The sequence below is a fragment of the Leopardus geoffroyi genome, chromosome D4 (genome assembly GCF_018350155.1).
Source record: "Leopardus geoffroyi isolate Oge1 chromosome D4, O.geoffroyi_Oge1_pat1.0, whole genome shotgun sequence".
NCBI lineage: Eukaryota > Metazoa > Chordata > Mammalia > Carnivora > Felidae > Leopardus > Leopardus geoffroyi.
This window is the reverse complement of record NC_059342.1, coordinates 13,227,682-13,251,252: the sequence shown is the minus strand read 5'-3', so window position 1 is coordinate 13,251,252 and position 23,571 is coordinate 13,227,682. Positions and strand designations below refer to the sequence as shown.

The window sequence follows — 23,571 nt, the reverse complement described above, 5'->3', positions numbered from 1 at the left end:
GTCTCTTCCTCTGTTGTTAATCGTGTACAACATTTATGTACACTTGATATTGCAGAACCCTCTAGACCTATCTGCATGGGTTGCCTGTCAAGCAGATACATACCCAGTTATGACTGCTCCTGTCTTGACTCTTCAAGAAAATTGGCAACACAAGTGCGATCGTGTCACTCTCCAATGGCTTCTCATTGCCTGTGGATACAATCCAAGATCTCTAGCACTATCCCAAAAGTTCCCCATCATCTCATTCTCACCCCTTTTGCAGCACCATTTTGTTTCACTCTTTCTTTTGCTCTCCAAGTTCTAGCCATACTCACCTTTTATTTTCTCAAAACTGGGCTTGTTAATGCTGTTTCCTGTCCAGGCTGTTCATACTGCCAAGAATGCTCTTACCCAGCTCCACCACATCCCTGATCATCCTAATGTTAATTTATTCTTCACGTCTCAGCTTAAACAGCACTGCCTCAGAGGGGTCTTCCTTGTACCTCCTAGGTTCGATTACATTCAGCTGTCACAACTTCTTTACTTCTTTACCACTGCCAATCACACTTGAATTGCTGATTCGTGTCTTTCTACTCTACCTGTGTGTAAGCTCATTGAAGGCTAGAAGTGTATATATCTCGTCTATCCCTATAGCCCTAGCATATACCACAATGTCTGGCACTAAACAGACATCACTAGGCAATTGTTGAATGAATGAGTGAATCAATTAATGAATGGTTTCAGATGGGTGTACACCTAAGGCCACAGAGTCCTCCAGAATGATCTAGTAATCTTGAGAGGACCTGGTATTATTTTTCATCTTCTTGTGGACAATTCTCTTTTTTTTTTTAAATGTTCATGGGGGGCAGAAGGGGTAACCCAATCTTCCATTGAGCTAAGTGACGTTCCAGGATCCTTGGTATAATCCTGTCATGAGGCATGCACCCTCCTCAATGTAGGGCACCATAATGTCCAACCTAGCGGGCTTAGGTGATCCTCACACAATCCTGGGGCACAAAAGGCCAATGATATGAAATATCCTCAAGCCTCCCATCTTGGTTTCTTTTAAGCAACAAAATTTGTTATGCTTTCACATAAGAGAAAATTTTACAATTTGCTTCCCGAGTAGCCACAGTGATGAAGAGAGGCCAAGGTATAGTACACTTGATGTAATAAGAGACAGCATGGTGTGATGGAAAAAGTAATGGACAAGGAATCAGAAGAACTAGATTCTGGTTCTGGCTTTGCCACTTATTTGCTGAGTGACCTTAAGCGTCTGGCTCTTTCTGACTTAAATATCCTTCCCTTTTAAATTGTATTGACCTGGGACACCTGGGTGGCTCAGTCAGTTGAATGTCCAACTCCTGATTTCAGCTCAGGTCATGATCTCACAGTCATGGGATCAAGCCCCACATGGAGCCCCATGTTGAGCTCCACTCCATGCTGGGTGTGGAGCCTGCTTGAAGTTCTCTCTCCCTCCCTCCCTGCCCCCCACCCTGCTTGCACAGGTGAGTTCTCTCTCTCTCTAAAAAAAAAATTGTACAGACCTTTAGCCTACAGGGTTTCCATAAGCACCAAATGAGATCATTATATTTACTATCGTATATAGGATTTTCTGGTACTTCAATTATGGGGAAAATTATAAAGCTGTAGAATTCTAGGCAAAGTATGATAATCTTGTCATTTTTCCTTGAAAGCAGTATTATCTCCTGATTTTGGACAGATTCTATTAACAGTAGAGTGATTTTTTTTATTCCCTGCCATCTGATGGCTGGTAAAGATAGCCCAGTTCTCACCAGGCTAGTATGAGCGGAGATAAAGTTACAACAGGTTCATCTTCAAGAGGTAACAAAGCAGTGATTGGGTATGATGTACCTCCTTTGCTCTCACTCATTCTTCGATAGCCTGAAAAGTATCTCTTAATAAAGTGTCCATATAAAACCTCCTGTAGATCACGCTCTTCTTGGATATAACAGAGCCAATGCTCGACATAAATGATGACCTGAATCATAGGCCAGATAAGCTACCTACATGAAATGATTTTAGAGAAATCATGAGTCCTACTTCTGCTCATTGGTGCTCAAATTACTGAGATGTAAGCTTTTTCCCTCACAATTAGAGATGAAGTTTAAATCTTCATATAAGTCACACAGTAAATTTTTATTAAGATGCTAATGAGTAAGGCTTTTTTTGATAACGGCACTTGAGGAAGAGGGTATTAGACACATGCCCTATAAAAGAAAGAAAAAGACAGACAAAAATAGAACCAAATTAATCTTCTTGCTTTACTATTTTAGGTTCTGAGACATTCAAATAGATTTATTTTTAAGTGCACTGCTTTTTTTTTAATTATCACAGTCGAAATAACTATTGCAAGAAAAATAGAGGAACAAATAACTCATCTCTAAAGTCAGTCTTCACAATGCTTTCTTGTGTTCTAGAATATTTCTCAGAAACATGTACTGAACAGGAGCCGGGTTGACCTGTTGTTGATATTGTTTTTAATTACAGACTTATCAATGAATCTCTGAGGGACCAGCTGCTAGTGACCATCCAGAAGACTTTCACCTACACTCGAACCCAAGCCCAGCATCTGTTCATCATCCTCATGGAGTGCATGAAGAAGAAGGAATTGGTATGTAAACAGTGTTCCCCCATGAGTGGCAGAGCCCTCTCCATATTCCCTTCGTCTGTTTAACCATTTTCTTGAATCACACACCAACTGTTTTTTATTTCCAGCCAAGCTCACAATGTTCCTCAGGCTTCATTGGCTCCTGTAGCCTCCTTCCCTCAGTAGCTAAGACACTATTTTTTCTGCCCAGATTTAATGAAGTGTGTGCAGCAGGGTTTCAACATCCTACTGAAGCTCATCCGAATGCTTCTGATTGCCTCAACCAAATGAGTTGAAGAGAGAAAATAGGTTTCCTTCTGGAAAATGCTTCTCTTTGGGGTTTCACTTTGCTTGTGAGTAGGGAACCACTGATGTGCTTATTGTCAAATATCTTAGTGACACAGGATCCAGGCTAATAGGCTAACTTATACAGGTAGAAAAGGGAGGGATGTACCCATGGAATGTTGGAAACTTCCGTAGCTTCTGAAGTGTCCTCCAATAGCTACTAAAACCTTTCTTACATCTGGTAAAAGTGTCTTGCAAATGTGGTATAATCACAGAGACCTTCTGTTAGAGTGAACAGAAATAACATGAGCTAACATTTAACGAGCACTTGCTATGTGCCAGGCAGCATGCTAAATCTTTACATGTTTCAATGCCTGTGATCTTTACGACTGTCCCAATAAGAGAAGTATGATTATTATCCTTACCTTACAAATGAGGAAATTCAAACTCACCTGATTAATAAATGAGGAACCAGGACTCAACACCAGTGGTATTTCGTCTCTGTGGGAAATGCTTGTATCAGAAGCTGTCTCATTGAAGCCAGGGTAGTGGATCGCCCACTCTGAGAAGATTCCCTGCAAGCCTCAGCAAGCAGAGACTGTCCTGAGAGGTCATTTAAACCCACCTGCTTACAGGGGAGGTCAAGGAGCATCTTAAAACTGAACAGAAGCCTCACTCACATTTTGAACCACCTCATGGCCATGTGGACATCCTGGGCTGATTATCTCTGGTGACACCATGGTGGCACTTCTTCTCCAGAGGGACATCAGGGCCAGACCCTGAAGGGTTCAACCATCTGGAGGCAGATAGGGTGGGGAGGGCCTGGAGTGAGCCACTTTCAGCCAGCTCCCCAACTAGACCACAAGCTCCTTGAGGCATGAGCTGGAGCCATCTTGCTCACGATGGTATCCCTATGCCTAGGACAGTGGCTGGCACACACACAGGCTCACAGAGACTGCCAGGAGGGAGGGAGGTGAGGCAAGGAGGCAGTTTCTGAGTATGAGAAACCAAACATTTAGAAGAACAGTTCTTGATTCAAGTAAGCAAGACCCATTGCTGGAAAGGATCCACATGACCTTTGTGAGAACTTACAGTGCCTTACAGGTTTGGGGTGAAAGTTTCCACCTCTAATCCTTGAGTATGCATAGACCCAGGTAGTCTGGCCATCTTGTATAGAGAAGCCAATACACAGATGGGGTTCATAGCCATGATGACTGATCCCCTAGGAGAGCCTCTGTCAACTGACTACTGGAAATCTCCCATCTTGGACGTGGCTGCTCAAGGAGGTTCAGTTCAAACACTTCCTCCAGCCTCAAGGAGGTGCATGTACCACTGAGCTCCTACCTGAGTCATGGAAGATGGTTTTCCTGCTGACTGTGGCTATCAGTTTTCCAATGCCAGCTGTGAAATCTTACCAGAACTAGCTATTTCAGCAGTCTTATAAATTTCCTAGAGATGCAGTTAGGATTAAAATTCAAGGAACCGCTTGGAAGTCATAAAACCAAATGGGGGTGAATGTGCTTCTCTGGATATTTCATAGGACTGTTCACCAGGATTCTGCCCAATAATCGCTATGTCGCTTCATCATGACTCCTGCTGAAAAGGTCGACCGTATTTTAGTGACAGATATTTCCTGCAAAATGTGTGAGGTGTCCCTCACTGTAGGTGAAGGCAATGCAATCTTAACGAGAAATAAATTGCCCTTATCTGCACATCTGGGAAGATATCAGGATTTTAAAAATCATAAATGTAATTAAAAGAATTTTCATTTTGGAGAGGCTGTTTATGTGCATAGACAGTACTAGATGTTTTATAAAGGATGTGGACCTGAGGTAGGCACTTCTTTTCCTCCTTTGGAGGGGAGCAGGGGAGGGAAGTGAGGTGGGAGAGGAGAGGAGAGGTACACACAGCTGGGAAGAGCCACACTGGGGCTGTCCTGATGCAGAGCCTGAGCGGCTTCTGCTCTGCACTCTGCCTTGCTTCACACACACAGCACAGACGTTCACATGGAGCTCCTGTTCACTCTTGAATCCTTCAAGTTTCCTTTATTCCCTTAGCAAATGAAGTGGGATATAATATTCTGAAGTCAATCTAACCCTGGCCAAGTTCAGCGAAGGGATTTGGCCCCAGAGCTGATCTGACATCTTTCTCATCCCGGCATCCTAAAAGCTTCTGTAATAAACAAGTGTTCTAGGCATGCATAGTCAGCTTGTGCAGCTTGGGTCTCTGGGCGGTGTGGCCTCATGGAAAACATTTCTTGATGGGCTTCTTGTGTTGGTACTTTCTATTCATTTCATATTGTTCTTGGAGAGATTTACTTCTCTTCTTGGGCCCAAACAACATCTCAAAAAACTGTCACCTTTTGAGAAGCTCTATCCCCCTAGAGCCCTACTTTTGAGCCAAGCTCCCTCGCATTTGCTTCCCACACTCAGCATTCAGCAGTATAAGCCCCACGGTATGTGTGGCCCTAACCAAGTCGCAGTGGAGGAGGGCACCCACTCCGGGACCCGTTCACCACCTTCTGTTTTCGCACCGACAGCTCCTTCCATCTGCTGTCCTCCTCTCTCAGCTGCTGGACCTCATGGGGGCCAAGGCTGTCCATTTCAGCACCACCTCCCCCCCCCCCCCACCCAGTCACACGTGGGAGACACATCTGCATTCAAAACTGGCACTGCTCCAAAACCTGAGACTTTAACATCCGTTCCCCACTCCAAACACAACCACCCTCCCTCCTGCACTCACCACTGTTATTTCATTCCTATGGAACTTGAACACCCAGCTTCTCTGTAATTTGCTAATCTGAGGCCAAACTCCTGACATGATCTACACGAAAGCATAGTGTAGGGACGTGAGGTTTTCTCTGCCCAGTGCCTAGTTGAGAGTCCAGACTATTTCTACCCTTCCCTTCCCTGGGTCCTCTCACTTAGCCACCCCTCTGCCCTCTGCCTGTGGGCCTGGTCCTTCTCGGTACCATTCCCAAAGCAAATCATTCAGTTCTTACCAACCTTCTTTTATTTATCTTCAGTTGAAAGCCTCTTCTGTCCCTTACAATCGCTGTAAACCTTTATCATTGTCATCTCCTGACTGCCTCATGAGAACCTTTGCATTGCATTTCACAGTCTTTATGGTATGGCTGCATGAGCATCCTGCTTCCTTTCCAGCAGCAGTTTTCACATACAGTAGTGATTCTGGAGCCTAGAAGCCAACATTGCAACTGGGCTATTAAGTATGCTTATCCAGTCCATCAATTCTGGATGTGCAGGAAGGAAAATAAACTGATGTGTCTGTAAACCTCATCAGCCAAGAAGCTTCCAGAGATGCCACAGAGAAGAGGTGGCTTGGGGAGAACTTGAAGGGACCTGGGATCTGCTTGTATTTGAAAGATGATGGGCACGTAACTTGAGAAGTTAAACTTAAGGAATAGGTCACCGTTTCGTCCTAACAGCTGAAGCTGCAGCATCTCGATATCATCACATTCTCACCTGGGGAGGTACAGAGAAAGCCAAGGACCTAAGAGCTTGTGCTAATGGAACAAATGGAAGCAATGATATTGGGTCATTGGGTTTGCTTGTCCCTCTTCTTACTCCCCGCTCTATCAACAGATGTTTATCAAAAATCAATTCTTGTTTCTTTCCCCTTTCATTCGCTGTTCTGACTTCAGTTATCATTTTGAGAAAATTCCCAAATGCACAAATATCCGGTCCTTGTCTTCCTCCAGTCTCCTGCATTTTCAGACTCCATGCTCTCACCGGTGCCCTCATTCTTTCTTGCCTGGACTATGGCTATTCCCTGGGGAAGGCTGGTCTTCCCTAATCCAGTACCCTCCACGAATCCATTCTATGCACTGAGGTGTTGGCAAACTTTCGGGGTTTCTGTGCTGCATAAAGTCTCCGTCACGTATTTTCTTTGTTTATTTGCTTATTTATTTTTAAACAACACTTTCAAATCTAAAAAGCCATTCTCCACGTACTGGCCACCGGAAAACAGGTTATGGGTCATATTTGACCCGTAAACTGTGGTTTGCTGGCCCCTACAGCATAGTGATGCCAGATACTTCTTGTTGAAGCACAGAATCAATAACACCACTCCTCTGAATGCAAAGTGTAATGTTCTGCTGAAATTTCTAGTCTTAAATTCTATTTCTTTTTTATGGACCCTTCATGCTAACTAAACCAGTCTGCTTGCAATTATTATTTTATTGCCTGCTTCCCTGCATTTGTTCAACTTAGACCTCTCTCATTAGCCATAACCAATTGCCAAATACATACTTGCACACGAATGCACTGGTGCACAGCACACACACATACACACACACACACACACACACACACACACCTAGAATACACGTCACTCCATTATTGCAACTCTCTTGTAGTACTTACCATTTATACCTTAAGTTATTTATATATATCCTGACTTATGTGAGACCTTAGGAACAGAATCTGTATCTAATTCATTATTCTGGTTTTCCTGCATTCACTTATCCCTTATCCTTTAGTAGTAGAGCATATATGTAGCAGACACTCAATAAATCTTTGCTTAATGGATGAGTAAATGAATGAATTCAGATGAATATGCGTTAGTGGGGAGAGATACGTATTTAGTATCCGTAAAGTGCCTTAAAATCTCCACTTATGCATTGTCACGTCTCCTTAGGGAGTCATAGATTTGGTTGATGGACTTAAGTTTGATTCAGGGCCACCTGCTTAAGTTATGGGTGGTATTCTAATGTGGTGGTTATGAGGAGCAAGCTCTAGAAGCAGACAAACTTGGATTCTAATTCTGGCTTCATCATTCAAGTGCTTTAACTCCATTAAGCCCCAGGACTGTCCACTTTAAAAGGGAGTGATAATAATACCCATCTATTCTAGGATTTGCCACACTTCTTCCTTATTCATACAGATTATACTGCGATTCTTTAAAACACACACACACACACACACACACACACACACACACACACACACGATAAATCTCACAATACCAAAAGGTCAAGACTGACTCAAGGGTTTTATATGCCAAGTCCAAGTCCAAGTCTAAGCAGCATGCACATGTCACTCGCATAACTTCCTATTCTTGCTTGACGTCCCGAGCTCCAGAGCTGATGAATCTCTCCGAGATGCTCAGGAAGGTAGCAAAGGGGTGTTGTCTGTGCCTGACCGATGAGTCTCTGGAGCCCCAAGTCTGCTACCTTCCAACACAGGGAGATGCGTTTTTTAATGAGCGCTTATTTAAAGTGTATGCCGATATCCCATTACAACTTCTGCCACATTTAGGAAACTTCTGCCACATTTAGGAAACTGAGGGACAACTCCACCTTTTCACAGATTCATAAAAACCAAGCAAACATGACTTCTAAACAAAGAGGTTTCTTCTCTTTTTGGGGACAGGCCTCTTATATGCAGGAAAGGATCAAAAAGTCCAAGATGTTCCTTGCTTAGAAAAATAGAAGCTTAGGGCACCTGGGTGGCTCATTTGGTTAAGCATCAAACTCAGATCATGATCTCACTGCTCGTGAGTTCAAGCCCGGCATCGGGCTCTGTGCTGTCGGATCCTCTGTCTCCCTCTCTCTCTCTGCCCCTATACTGCTCACTCTTTCTCAAAAATAAATAAACATCTAAAAAAAAAAAAAAAAAAGAAAGAAAAATAGATGCATGTCAGACTGTTAAGACTGTTAATACCATGGGCAGGTTGGTGAGTATTACTTGGCAGGTTAAGAGGTGTTCCTGAAGACCCCCGTGACCCTATGGCCCTAAGTTACTGAGACAATTAAGCATTTTAGCACGTATAAAGAATGCTGGCACAGTGTGTGGCTCCCAAGTAGGACTCGATAACTGTCGCTATAATTACATTTATTCTACGAGTAATGATAGGTACTAATTTGAAATAAGCTAATAAATCCTAATAAGACAGAACTAATTCTTAGTTCTGGCTAAAGTTGTCAGTGAGGCACAGTTTGACTTCAAGGACCTGTCACCCTGCCTTCACAACCCAGCTTCCCTCCTTTTGCTCATCTTGATAGATGGAGAGTACAGACGAGAAAACATACGTAACCTCCCAGGGTCTTCCCTGTTGGACGCCAATGACCAAACAAGCACAGTAGACTCCTATGGTCACAAGGAAAGAAAAACTCTTAGAGCTGAAAAGGGGCTTTTTAGGCCAAATGGCTGAAGGACATAGAGTCATGTATCAAGTGCAGAAAACAGTTCTCTCTAACACAGTGTTTACAGAGAAATGGAAATGCTCTTTGAGATAGATGCTGAATTGTACCTAACTCCTTTTAAGTGCGTCCAAATGTCATCTTAACATAACTGAAGTCTAAATATTTTAAATGAGATGGTGGGAAGAGGATGCAGAAGAAATATCGCTCCCCTAAAGTTGCTCTCCGTACTGTGTTCTCAACACACAGGAGGTTGCAGGTTGATTTTTGAAGGGTCGGAAACTCTTTTAGGTAATTAGGATATCACTATTGGGGAATAAAGATGATGCAGGTTTTGGAATCAGCTTGCTTGGCTTCAAATCCCAGATTTTCCATTCAATACGCAGCACTTTAATCTCTAGATGCCTTTGTTTTTTCCAGAAAACTGGGATAATAATTGCATTTATATTTTGAGATTAATTATAAGAATCAAGTAAGTTAATATATACAGATAACATAATAAGCACTCAATAGATACTTTTATTGTAACAATGATGATGACAATGGTGATGATGTGTATAGGGCACTTCATATTTAACAAAGATCATCTTCATGTCACCCTGTTTGATACTACAATGAACCTTGCTAGGGTCACGATTACTATTTCCATTTTATGGAGGGAAACCAAGACTCAGAGACTCACATGACAGCCCCAGAGTCATGTAGCTAGTTAGGGGCAACAAGACTTGAACCAGGAGCCTCTTTCTGCAAGGCCCAAGCAGTTTCCACCATATTTCAGCTGATTCCATATTCCAAATATCAGGTATGACCAAGTTAAAAATGACTTTGAAGTCGGAACCCATTTTCTCTCTCATTTCTGGAATAATCTGAACAAATATTTATTAGACTTCATGATTCCCGGAACAAAAAGAATACATTGTTGGTTGGTGTTCCTGGAAGGTTCTCTGCCCTTATGTAGCAGTCATCATATGCTGTAAGGAATGCATATAAGGAAACTGTAAGCACATCCAGGCCATTCAGTACTTCTGCATCAAGGGCACACTGAAGTTATTCTTTTCCAGGGTAGTATTTTAGTCAGACTAACTAGAAGCCCCTCAATTAGAGATCAACTCACACTATGTTCTTCTCACCAAATATTCATTGAAATGAAAAAGAAATTTGAAGGAAATGTCATTAACCCAACTCCTTGCCAAGACAGCTAATAACAATGCTAATACCTTTCATCTTACATAATGTATAATAACACCTTATAGTAGACAAAGTTCTGTTGCATTCCTTGTATCATTTGAGCTGCCCACAACAATGGGGCAAGAACTATGTCTATGTTTCAGTTAACAAGAAAAATTAAACAAATCAGAGAAGACTACAGGAGTGTACAGAAATATCCCACTTGATTTTCATCCTCACTGTCAAGGTCTCAGACACTCATAAACAACAGAAATGCCACTGACCTTTCCCAGCCATATTTATCAAAAATTGTCAGTGGATTAGAGGCTATAGAAAAGCACAGAAAATACTCCCTTTATGAAGAAAAATGAATTAAAATAATATAAATAAAATGTAAATACACAAGAAATAAACATATTATTGCACTCCCTCTAAGGGCTGACATAATTACTAAATAATTTCCCTGACAGTTGGTTTGGGTTTCAATTCTAAGGTGGTCTTTCTAGAGACAGGGTTTCAGAGACTCCACATCTTGCCTCCACTCTGCCTCTTAGGCCAGGGTCTCACCATGTTTGCCTTGATCAATGGTCTCTGCTTGGCCTCACCACCACCAGTCTGTCCACCCCCCACTGACACTCAACTGCCAAATGGCACCTTTTGAGGAGACACTTTTATAACATAACCTCCCACCCAATCAGAAATCCCTACTGCCCTAGACAGTGTTTCCCAAAGCGAGGAATGCCGATTGCATATGAGGCTTTTTCAGGAAGAAGGCAAATTAATATTTTTATTTTAAGAGGCATGTTCTAATTTGCATGGATACTATAACTAATAACAAGAAAACACAAAACCATGAATATTAAGCCTAAATAAACACAAATATTAAGGGAGGACCCTTTTGAAAAAGATCTGATTGTAGTGTTGGCATATAGATATGGCAAAACAATGAAGATTCTATAACAAAGACTGTTCGGTTGGAAGACACTGGCCTTCAGAGTTAAGTTTCAGTTCCTTAATGTGGCATTCAAGGTCCCTTCTGGTCCAGATCTAGTCTACCTCTCCTGCCACAACTACTACTACTACCACTGTATCCCTTATACTCTAGTCTAACCAAATCTAATTTTCCTTCAGGAAAAAGACCATGCCTTATACACCTTTCTGTATTTTGTGCAAACTCTTGAATGCTGTCTTCAAATGTTAAATGCACTAGATCCTAGTAGCACTGGGATGGATTCTCTTACCCCTACCTTATAGCCTATTCCCAGATAGGAATATTTCTATCCAAAGAGGAATACGTGGACGAGTGCTTTCCTCAAATTCGGTAGAGTAAAACTTCTCAGCCTAGTGTCCAAGAACAACTAGAAGTCTTCAGTAAGTTCTGTGAACCCCCTGAAAACATATGCAAGATTTTGTATGTATAAGCATATTATGGAAAGAATGCATTCGTTCTTAGATTCCCCAGGTATGAATAACTCTGAAGAGTTAAGAACCACTGTAGTAGAGGCCTTTCTATGGCAACAACTAAGTTTGGAACACAGGAGCCATAAACACTGCCTTACATTCCTTCTAGTCCCTCAGAGATGCCCCATCTGGATAAACATTTAATCTCTGAACAATTTTTAAATGTGTGCACCTCCACACTCCTCATTAACAGTTTTAGTACATGTAATCTCTTCCATGATCAACAGTCAATCATGCATTTCAGGACCATCAGCTTATAAATGGGCTATGACCCAAAGATGTATTTACAACCCAGAACCCACTGTCTCATAAAGCATTGTAAATAATTCAGTAAGGGGCACTTGGGTGGCTCAGTCGGTTAAGCATCTGATTTCAGCTCAGGTCATGATCTCACAGTTCATGAGTTTGAGCCCCACATCAGTCTCTGTGCTGACAGCTCAGAGCCTGGAGCCTGCTTTGGATTCTGTGTCTCCCTTCTTCTCTGCCCCTCCCACCCTTCCCCCTACCACCACTTGTGCTCTGTCTCTCTCTCTCTTTCTCAAAACTAAATACAAACATTTAAAAAATAATAATAATTCAGCAAAATTCTGGTTTGCTCTGAAGAGACTAAAAACAAGAAACCAAGCAGTATAGGTGGAAAGAAGAAAAAGATTGGCATCACCTTCTCTGGGACTGACTCCAGACAAAACTATTTATGTATTAGAATTTCAGAACCCGTTTCCTCTTTCTCTGCAGCATTGCTCCCAGAGCACCCCCCCTAACCCTTTTTGGACACCCTAATAGAATTTCCCCCACCTCATTCCTCCAGTGTTATCCATCTCCTAACTCGTACCATGCCAAATCCTCACTGAAGAGGAGTTTACCTGAGAATCTGGAGGCCAGTATAATTGAATTCATATTCATAGATGCAGGACTGAGAGTCCTTTGACCTGTAACTGACTTGAGCCTCTGATGGATACATATAGAACCAAAGGAATTATTGATCAGGGGTCTCTAGGGCAGTATAATGAGTGAAGGAGAAAATCTGGTGGGGGTGGGGTGGAGTTGGAAGGGCTTGAGCTGTCACAGAGATTGTCCAGTCTTATTTGAAAATCTCATGTCAACTCTCATTTTCAAATCGTTTCCAAACTCTGCTTCCTCCAGCATCTCCTTCATGGCTAATGTGAGGAGAAAAAGCGTAACAGATGCTGGCTTACCCTCTCTCTGTTTTAAATATATCTTAGTTCTCTAACCCTTCCTGGTAACATTTCATTTGACCAAAAGCTATAGAATTAACGTTTGAAAATCACGGCTCCAAAGGACACAGGCATTTCCCGTCATATTCCTTCCACCACTTGGATCCTACAGAATGTTTTCAAACCTGTATGTTTTGTTGTGATTTTGATCCATAGTGTTTTCAGGAGGAAGAGGGAAGTTTACAGGAGGGGCAAGGGGAAATTAAATGGAAAGGGACTGGAGAGGCCACTGACATGCGTGGATTATTTGTAAACCAGGTGTCTAAAAGCCAGATACTTTCTGCTTTCTCTTCCATGCTAATCAATGTGTACACAATACCTCCTGTCATTTGAACTCATTCACCCACATTTCCATCTATATTAGTATTTATGCTTCTTCTTATTAGGTGTGATGTCCAGTAAATGAATACATTCATCAAATCCCAAGGTTTCAGACCGGGCCATTAGCCTAATGCTGATCATGTGTCCCCCAATCTACCATTCTTCTAATTCATTATCTGCCTTCACCAAACCCAAACCTTGACTGGAGAAAATTATTCAGGAGGACAAAAATACACTGCATAAGATGATCACTGTCACCATCGTCTCCATCATTCATCTTCGATTTTTATCTGCTTTACTTGGCTATTTCCTCCCTCAAAGAGAATTTAAATGTCATGCCTGCCAATCTCTTCCTTTATTTTACATATGATTTGCCTTTTTTCTCCTTCTCATCTGGTCTTTTCCTCTCCTGTATTTTCTTTATTCTCCTGCCCAGTTCCATGATTTGTGACCAGCTACAGCCAGTGCTCAGGCTCACTCTGGAGCTGGTCTATCTTCTTCATTTCCATAATGATGTGACTAACACTTCACTCACCCCCATTCTTATGGAACTTAGCATTGGCCTCTGGTGACCACATGATTGAATTTTTCTCCTTCTCCTCCTCCTCCTTCTTTTTAATTCACACACACATAGACACATAGAGGTTCAAGGTGTTGAGAAACCATACTACTGTGGCTTCAACACTGGTTATACATTACAATCACCTGGAGCTTTAAAAACAACTGACGCCTGGATCCCAGCCCTGGAGTCTCTAGTGTCCTTGGTCTGGGATGTGGCCTGAGTGTGAAGGATGTTAAAAGCTCTCCAGGTGCGACTTTCTCATGTAAGAAAATTCTTGATTCTGCACCATTACCACCTATACAGTCTAGTTCCTTCTGTGCCTTTGAGCCTAGAGAAGGTCTGGTATGATTTGTCACAAGGAGGTGAACTTAATTTTTCTGTAAAACAAATTGAAATTTCACTTATATGAAACTCCTCGTTTTCCAAAGATGCCACCAAAGGAAATGTCACTATATATTGAGAACAGGCCTGGTGGGGGCTGGAGGAGAGAAAAAGCATAATTAAATGAAATTGGCCACAACCAACTTGATTTTAAATACAGATCTTCCTCAACTTACAGTGGGGTTATGTCCCAATAAACCCATCATAAAATGAAAACAGTGTTAAGTTGAAAATGCATTTCATACAGCTAAATACTCATAGCTTAGTGGAGCCCTACCTTCTGTGTGCTCAGAATGCATTAGCCTATAGTTGGACCAAGTCATCCAACACAAACCCTATTTATTTTATAGTAAATGCATATCACATGTAATTTCTGGAATACTGTACTGATAGTGAAAAACAATGGCTGTATGGCTACAGAATGATTGTCAGTGCATCGGTTGTTGACCCTTGTGAATATGGGGCTGATGGGCAGCTGTGGCTGTCACTGCCCCGGCATCATGTGAGACTGTCCTAACACATATCACTAGCCAGGAATGATCCAGTTTCAAAATTTAAAGTCTGAATGCAAATCACTTTCACACCAGAGTAAAGCTGAAAAATTGCAGTTGGAGCCATCATCAGTTGGGGACCATCTGTATTATGACCACGTTTTTCTCCAAGCATTTGGCCATGACTTCCAACAAGTGACGAGAATGACCGTGGGGGCTTTACTACCACCCCAAGGGCTCTGCACCTGCCCACGATGAGCCATTCGTTGATCAGAGGCAGACAGGAGGGAAAAGGTATGGTGGACTGTGAGGAGAAGAGAAGAAAAGGAAGAAAGTAGAAGAAGAAGGGTAAATTAATCCCTAGCTTGCCAGTTGCTTTGTAATTTTATCTTCCCCACAACACTAAAAGACCGAGAATATCGGTCCTATTTTTACTGACTTGAGATCACTCATCTAGTAAATGGTGTGATCCGGCCTCCTCCTACCCTCCCGCCCACTACCATCGTCCATTCAAAGACAACCGCCCTGCTTCTTCTCTGAGAAAACATCAAACAGCAGAGGACACTAGTGCCACTGGGGGGCCCTGCAATGGGAGGCCGAGGCGGTGGCTTCCACAGCAGCATCCAGGGTCAGGGTCATAGCAGGACTTAGCGCCGCCAAGACCACAGAGCTTGCAGAGGCAAGGCTGAGGACAAGGAGTGGGTCCTCATCACCAAGCTGGGCCACCTGGTTTAGGACATGAAGGTCATATCCTGGAGATCTATCTCTTCTCCCTGCCTATCAAGGAATCTGAGATCACTGACTGTCCTGGGAGCATTCCTCAAGGATAAGGTTTTGAAGACTATGCTGGCACAAAAGCAAACCCATGCTGACCAGCGCACCAGGTTCTAGGCATTTGTTGCCATCAGAGAGGACAATGGACACATCGGTCTGGGTGTTAAGTGCTCCAGGGAGGTAGCCACTGCCGTCCATGAGGCCATGGTCCCTGCCAAGCTTTCCAGTGACCTGTGTGGCGAGGTGACTCGGGGAACAAGATCATCAGGCCCCACACTGTCCCATGCAGGGTGAGCAGCCGCTGTCACTCTGTGCTGGTCGGTCTCATCCTCAGCCCCAGGGGCACTGGCACTGTCTCTGTCCCTGAGCCCAAAAAGATACAGACGATGACAGTACTGACGACTGCTACACGTCAGCCAGGGACTGCACTGCCACCCGGGCAACTTTACCAAGGCCACTTTTGATTCCCAAGACCTACACCTATCTCTTCCCCACCTCTGGAAAGATACTGTGTTCATCAAGTCTCCCTATCAGGAATTCACTGGCCATCTTGTAAAGCCCAAACCAGAGTCTCCGTGCAGAAGACCCAGGCTCCACTTGTGTTCACCATGTAGTTTTCTACAAGAAAAACAAAGTGAATTAAAGCCTACAAAAACATGAACAAACAAAAACCAAAGACAACTGCCCTAGATCTAATGTGAGTGCAACAAAGTTCCCTTGCCATGTCCCGCCACCTCTTTCCAGGTGGGAAGAGGAGTTTCTACCCAGAGGCAGGGAAGCTTGCAGCTCTCAGCCTCAGGGGGAGGCAGGCTGACTTGGAGCTGAAGAAATAAAGTGTCCGTTTTCCTGGCAGTGTGTTAACCTCCGCAGGCACCTGGGTCTGGAGAAAAGCACAAATCCCACCAGCAGTTTCCAGCACATGCTGCAGGAATGCCAAGAGCAGAGTGGGAGTCCTTTCGTCAGGCTTCCCCATGGAGAGGGCCGGGAGACTTCCGCCATGGAGCCAATGGCGGCACAGTCTGGTTCTCGTGGAGAACTGAACATTCACAAATCTGCACCATTCTGTCCTCTATCAAAACCAACAAATGATCAAAGGCCAACAATTCGAATACAGGCAGACTACTTCCATTTCAACAAAGTGGCATCACCTTGTTTCCCAAACGGTAGAGGACAGGCTGGTAACCAGAGGGAGAGATCTCGTTACAAGATGGCATTTTCAGGGGGCAGGGGGAAATGGTAGACTCTCAAGAGAAGTTTTCCCTGGGAATGACTGCCAGTGCTTACACCTGTAGGTCTCTCCTTGCTCTGGCCATAGTCTCTCATCTCAGCCACTCTGGGCTTCTTCGGTCTTGGACATTTGCTCGTCCCCTTCCTTCTGCCTGAAACTCTTTCCCTCCACTCTTCACATGGCTGGCTCCTTGTCATTCTTCAATCTCAGCATCAACATCTCCTCCCCCAGGAAGCCTTCCCCCTTTCACTCCACCCTTTGTTTTGTGATGGCACCTGCCACACGTTGTACTTCTCCCATTTATCTGTGTTCACATGTGTATTTGTCTATCTGCACTTTTAGTCTCTGTGAAGACATATGTCTTGTCCAGCATGTCATACATCTCAAGATCCTCTATTTAAATATCTGCGGAATAAATTGATCAATGAAGCCCAGGTCTAGTGTATCTGATGCTATATTTTCTTCTCCTACCCTTTAAAAAATGTTTTTATGTTTATTTTTGAGAGAGAGAGAGAGAGACAGAGTGTGAGTGGGGGAGAGGCAGAGATAGAGGGAGACACAGAATCCCAAGCAGCCTCCAGGCTCTGACTGTCAGCACAGAGCCCAAAGAGAGGCTCAAACTCACAAACCGTGAGATCACTACCTGAGCTGAAGTTAGGGGCTTAACTGACTGAGCCAGCCAGGCGCCAGCCCCCCACCCCGCCCTTTTTTTTTTAACTACTATTTAGGGAAGACTCTATTTCAGGCCCTTTGCTAGGCACTTTGCACATATTTTTTCACTTAAAACTCAAAACAACACTATGTGATAGGTGTTATGTCTCCAGTTTCACAGATTAAGAAGCTAAGGCTTGAGAAATTAGGTTTCTTGCCTAAGCCAACATCATAACTGCAACAGCCAGGATTCAAGCACAGATGTGTCTAATTCCAAAGCTTTTGCTTTTCTCACCCTGTGACACTTTCTCTGTGGAAAAAAAGACAGAGTATTGGGGAGGATGAGTCATCTTTCCAAAGACTCGAACAACAATGCTTCTCGTTTATCTTTCTTCCTTGCCTTGTATTTGTTCACTCCTTCTCCCCATGTCCCCATTTCACATCCCCAGAAACATGCATGTTCACTGGCAGGAAATATAGAAGTGATCCCCATCTGAGACAGTGCTTTCTGGAAACAGTGAACTCAGGAAGTCGCTTTGAAACGCAAGCTCCTTTTCCATGACTCTCATTGAAATCTGTTAATACCCGTATTTCTAGTGCTTCACTGCACCGTCCTCTCCCTGCATGTTCAGAGAAATGTCCCTTCAGTGGCTGAGTGTTCTGGAAAAGGGCACAGTGCCCGGATAACATGCCTGCCAGCATCCCAAAACTCAGGGCTCACAAGAGCCAACTTGTAAGTTCCGTTATGGACAAAAATGAGGGCAGGACGATGAAGCAGAGAACCCCATCCTGACACCAATAGAGCCTGAGATTGCCAGGCCTTGTCACTGGCCTGCGTGTGGCTTTAAATGCCGATGTTCCAGCTCTGCCTAAGACAAAATGTTTCTCGACAACCCGATTTCTACTCAGACCTCAACCATCTGCCATCCATGAGCCGCAATCTCTGTCTTTCTCTTTCATTGGTCCTCGGAAGTTCTCCCTCCCCACTGCAGCTGTTTCATCTCCTTGTGTGGGTTGATTTTGTCACTCTGCCAGCCTAGCGGTACTTGGTAGCTTTCTCAGCCCCAATAAGATAAGCCAGAGGGCTCAGAGAGGGGAATTTTCCAAACCTCCTTGTAACATGCCGGCAAACTCCCAGATGCCCTGTGGGCACGGGTGCACGAAGGGGCGGGAAGCAGAGCAGATGCCAGGCAAGGCACACGTTGTACACAAATAAACACGGGCATATACAGAAAGCTCACTGCGGGAAAAGCCAAGCAGGAAATGCATCCTCTTTAAAGCCAAACCATCGCATGTGCCAAAAAATTATGAGCAGAGGTTAAGAATGTATTCAGGAAATGCTAGTGGCATCCACGGGATGGGCTTCAGGTTGGCACATTCATTTACATTCCATTTAAGGTTCTGTTCTAAGTCACACACGGCAAGCCAAAGTCTGTTACCTGCAGTAGCCTTCTGTTCACACCACTTTTGCAGTTTTTTATTCATTTCTTGAGTGCCTGCCACATGACCAGCAGTATTTAAGGGGCTGGGGTTGCAGCCGTACTAATCTTCATACAGTCTACATTCCAGTGGGGAAGAGATAGTAAAGAAATAATAAATATATGGAATGAAGGAGGGAATGATCTTGTGCTAATATATCAACTACTACCAGGATGAAAGGTATGCACCAGATTTAGCAAGATGGATTTTTTTTTGGTGACCTTGTGAAGTGCAGTTTCGTTGGTGTTGTGGGAGAAAGTCCTGAATGCAGTGCCTTCAAGGGAGAATGAGATTTGCAAGGAGCAGAAACAAGGAAGAATAAAAAATGTTTTGGGGAAATTCTTCAATAACAAAAGGAAAGAAAAAATGGGGAAGCTAGGGAGAACAGAGATCAAGGGATACCACAATAACTCTTGACCATAAAAAAATTCCATGACCTTAAATATTTACCTTATTCAGTACTGGAAGATGCAGGACAGAGATTTCAGTAATTATCTTCACTCTCTTCTAAGCCTAAGAGAAATGGCATTAAAATATTTCTGGGGTGCCTGGGTAGGTGAGTTGGTTAGGCGTCTGACTCTTGATTTCTGGTCAGGTCGTGTCCTTGCGTTTCCATGGGTTCAAGCCCTGCATCAGGAGCTTCACCCTGACCACCTGGAGCCTGCTTAGGATTCTCTCTCTCTCCCTATCTCTCTGCCCCTCCCCCACTCATGAGCTCTCTGTCTCTGTCTCTGTCTCTCTCTCTCTCAAAATATTATTACCATCTCTCCTCTTTAAAGCTTAGAGAGGTTAAATGATTTGCCCAAGGGACATTGGGCAGGGGGAGGGAGGGGAGATTAAATAGCAGCCTCAAGATTTGAATCCAGACTTGTTTGAAAAACATCTTGAGTGCTTTCCACTTTTCTCTACTAATGTAAGAAGGACTGGCTTTTAGCTCTCCAGACTAAAGATCTTACCTTCAAATGACCTGATTAAATGGAATACACAATCTAAATGACCTCTGGGTCCCAGTAGGCACTGCTTTTCTTGGATTCCATGATTCATTTACTTGTAAGAGTCTTCTTCCATATTTTAGGTTAATTTCACATCTCTCAGTGAACAATCCTCTTGAACTTGACTATGAACGTAGCTTTGATCCAGTTCATTTTATCCATGTGAAAGTAGTACACGTTGATTAAAAATATGTTTATTATGGATTTAGAGACTACCACAAACTAAAAGGAGGGAAAATACTCACCTATAGCCCCACAAGCACCAATGACTTTTGTTGAATTTACTTCTAAGGTGTTTATTTTTTTTTTCTATATGTAAATTTTGAGATTTGTTTTAAGTACCATCATAACCACGTATATATTTGTACAACGAGATTTTTCACTTAGCATTAAAACACTTGCATTGTTTCATATAACTCATAAACATATATTTTTAAAGTAAAATCATTCATTATTTCACAGTAGGAGTCCCTCACTACAAACATTAGGTTGAGTTTTAAACTCTGGAAAAGACATGGATTGTGCACCTAACCCTACCTCCCCATACCTTTAGACAAGAGTAGGGGCCTGGTTGTAAGAATATGAGAGTCAGTGTCGCCAACAGCTTCTTTCCCAATTTCCACCATGATTCTCAAACCCGCTCTCTGTAAGGGGTCTCCCTGGGCAAGAATAAAGTTTGTGGTCGTCCTATTATCAATATTATGAATTATCAATGTTATGACCCTATCGAAACACTTGAAAACACTTTGGATTTAGTAGTATGCCAACCCCATATCTGCCTTAGCAAAGCCTCCCTAACCATTAAAATTGCACATTAATGCACTTTCTGAGCACCTACTGAAAACAGCACAATGTTCCAGCATTTGAACAAAGGATGATTGTTAAATATGATGATGCGGAAATGGCCCTTACTACTGGGTCCTTTTAACTCATCAAGTTTCTGTAATTAATTTCGATTAATTTTAATTCACGTAATGTCCAAACATTTTTCTTGGGCAATTTGCCAAGCGGGAGAGTGTCACGGATTGTCAGACATGGTGGACTTGACCTTAGTCAAACCCTATGAGACAACTCTGTCTCCTGAATATGCAGTCCACGTGAAGGAGCCACAAGATAAGAAGAAATTACATGACAGAAAGACATATGAAGACTCAGCCTAGACTTGACACCTGTGATGAATGCAGCCTTTCACAGATAGATTCCTGCCGTCTTACCTTGATTGAATTTGCATTCTCCACAAACATGACTCTGATGCTGGCCCTGGTGAAAGTCCCACTGTAAGACTCCTGTTTCCTGAGCTTAATACAACTAGCAAGGTTACCTCCATACTAGCAGTGGACTAAAGAAACAATGACCTATTATTGAGTAGTCACCATATGGCGTTTTGTTTACAAGCAGTGAAGGCTAGGTCAGGGACAGTGGTAGAAACCAGCTAGAACCACCAAAGAGAATCCCTCCTTATTGTTCCTCTCACACATGCTCTGTGTCTCTTTTTGTCTTTCTTTTCCTTTTAAATTGTTTTGCGAGCAGTTTTGTAAAACACCACTGAAATTGCACTATTGATGAGTCGTTGTGTTTTTTTTTCTGTTCTGGACAAAAAAGTCCGTATCTTCTTAACTGCTTTGTCTCTCACAAAGTATTTTTTTTAAATACTTTTTCTATGCATTTGGGAGCAAGAAATATAGCACTTAAAGTTTGGTGGAGCCCAAATACTGGGAAATTTAAGGAAAAAAATATCTTTTTTAGGAGAGGACATACTCACTAGCTCCAAGCCTAATTTTAAGCCATTTACAGCCCCCATGACTAGCGTTTAATTTGCAGAGGAGGATACTTGAGAAAGAGAGCAACTACTTGGGGAATGAACGATTTACGGTAGCGGTTGCCAAAACAACTGGCCCTCAGCCTGTCCAAACATTCTCCCGAATTCATAACTTAAAATTGCCGTGTTAGAATGAGCCTCCAGGGAGCTAAAACAACCAATTGACCAGCTGTTCTGCTCCCTGAAAAGGCTGAGCCAGGTCTCATTCCTTCTTGGATCTCAAAGCATATAAGTTAGGCCAAGTATTTATTCCCTCAGGGGAAATTACCTGCGTCTGGTCATTTCATCATTCTGTCACTATAAAATAAATAAATAAATACATAAGCACAGGAAAATGATTTACATGGAGACAGAGCCGTTATTCTTATGCTTCTGTTTGCTATCATGGGTTCTTAACACCTCAGGGTGCATTTTCCTTTGTGTTAAATGTTAACTGGATCCACTCAGCCAGGATATGGGTCACTCCATAGAAAGTTAAGGATAAGGGCACCTGAGTGGCTCAGTCGGTTGAGCATCCAATTTCAGCTCAGGTCATGATCTTGTGGTCCATGAGTTCGAGCCCCACATCGGGCTCTGTGCTGACAGCTGAGAGCCTGGAGCCTGCTTTGGATTCTGTGTCTCCCTGTCTTTCTGCCCCTCCCCCACTCATGCTGCCCGTGCACTCTCTCGCGCGTTCTCTCTCTCTTAAAAGTAAATAAACATTGAAAAATAATAAAAAAATTAATTATAAAAAAAGAAAATTAAAGGGCATGGCAACAAGAGGAAGAACATTTAAGGATCATTAAGGTGAAATCTACCCATTCAGCATACTGATGAGGAAATTAGGATTTGAAATAATAACAGTAATAGCAACATTACTTACTGGACACTTACATCTGCCAGGTGGCTTGGTTTTTTGAGCCCATCTATCAAGCTAGGTAAGCTTCTCCAAGAATATGTCATGGTCTTTTCTGAATGTATTACACATATTAATTCACTTCTCACAACAACCTGTGAAGGCAATCTTGTTAGTGTCATCATCTGTAAAATAGATACGCTCAAGGCCACAGAGCCAGTTAAGTGGCCCAATATATTATATGGTTATATATTATTATATTACCTATAACATGTTATTTTATGATAAAATGTAATATTATGATAAAATTGTTATAGGATAAATATTATATATTGAAACTTATAAAAATCCATTTTTCTAAAAGGTTCTGTGCATCAAATATTTGATTCAAGAATGTTGCAATCAGTCCTTCATGTGTTGGTGAGAACCATCAGGAAAACATAATATGCCATATCCCATATGATAAATGTCCTCTGATTTCACTAGATATTGAATTGAAACACTGACCTTGCAGAAGGTATGAAGAAAATATCTACTGAATCAAAATCTGAATTTCACCCTTAGAGTCAAAATAGAGTGGATCATATAGGTCCCAAAACCAGATTTTCAAAACTAAAATCTAGACTAGATGGCCTTGGATATGAGCTACCCCCTGGGCAGAATATTTGAAATAGGAACGATTCTGGAAAATTCCATGGGTGTAGTTAATGTATGTGTTTCATGTGTGTGTATAATGTATGTATTTGATGTGTGTCAGTGTAAAATGTGGAATGCCAGTTTTTCACTTCTTTGGTTTGACATCTAGTCAAATATATCTGTAAAAGTTAAAAACCTGATATTTTAAAAATTGTAAGTAAAACGCAATATAAATTTGAGTCAGGGTCAAAGCAGGAACATCCACTATTCTTTCACAAGTCACCAGAAGTCAGTTACCCGTGATAAAGATCAAATCTTCCCTGTGGATTCCACCCCAGTTCCAGAAATACCTCCTTTCTTGCATATCAGAAAGTATGGGGCCCATCGCTATTAAAATGTACATTTAGAATGCTTGTTTCAAAAAGCTGCTAAAATATCCTATTCCTTTAAGGAACTTTTGAGTTCTTTCCCAGACTTTATCACACTGGCCTGGGTGATTCTGTC

General features: G+C 42.5%; 1 protein-coding gene across 11 annotated transcripts in view; it reads left to right on the top strand.

Annotated features, from left to right (window-relative positions):
* TRPM3 (transient receptor potential cation channel subfamily M member 3) overlaps positions 1-23,571 on the top strand; it is an 803,483-nt gene that overhangs the window by 633,426 nt on the left and 146,486 nt on the right. For all 11 annotated transcript variants that reach the window (XM_045468653.1, XM_045468651.1, XM_045468658.1 and 8 more), the window contains one exon: positions 2,491-2,614. In XM_045468653.1, coding sequence (XP_045324609.1) covers positions 2,491-2,614 — 124 coding nt within the window. The remainder of the gene's footprint in view (positions 1-2,490; positions 2,615-23,571) is intronic.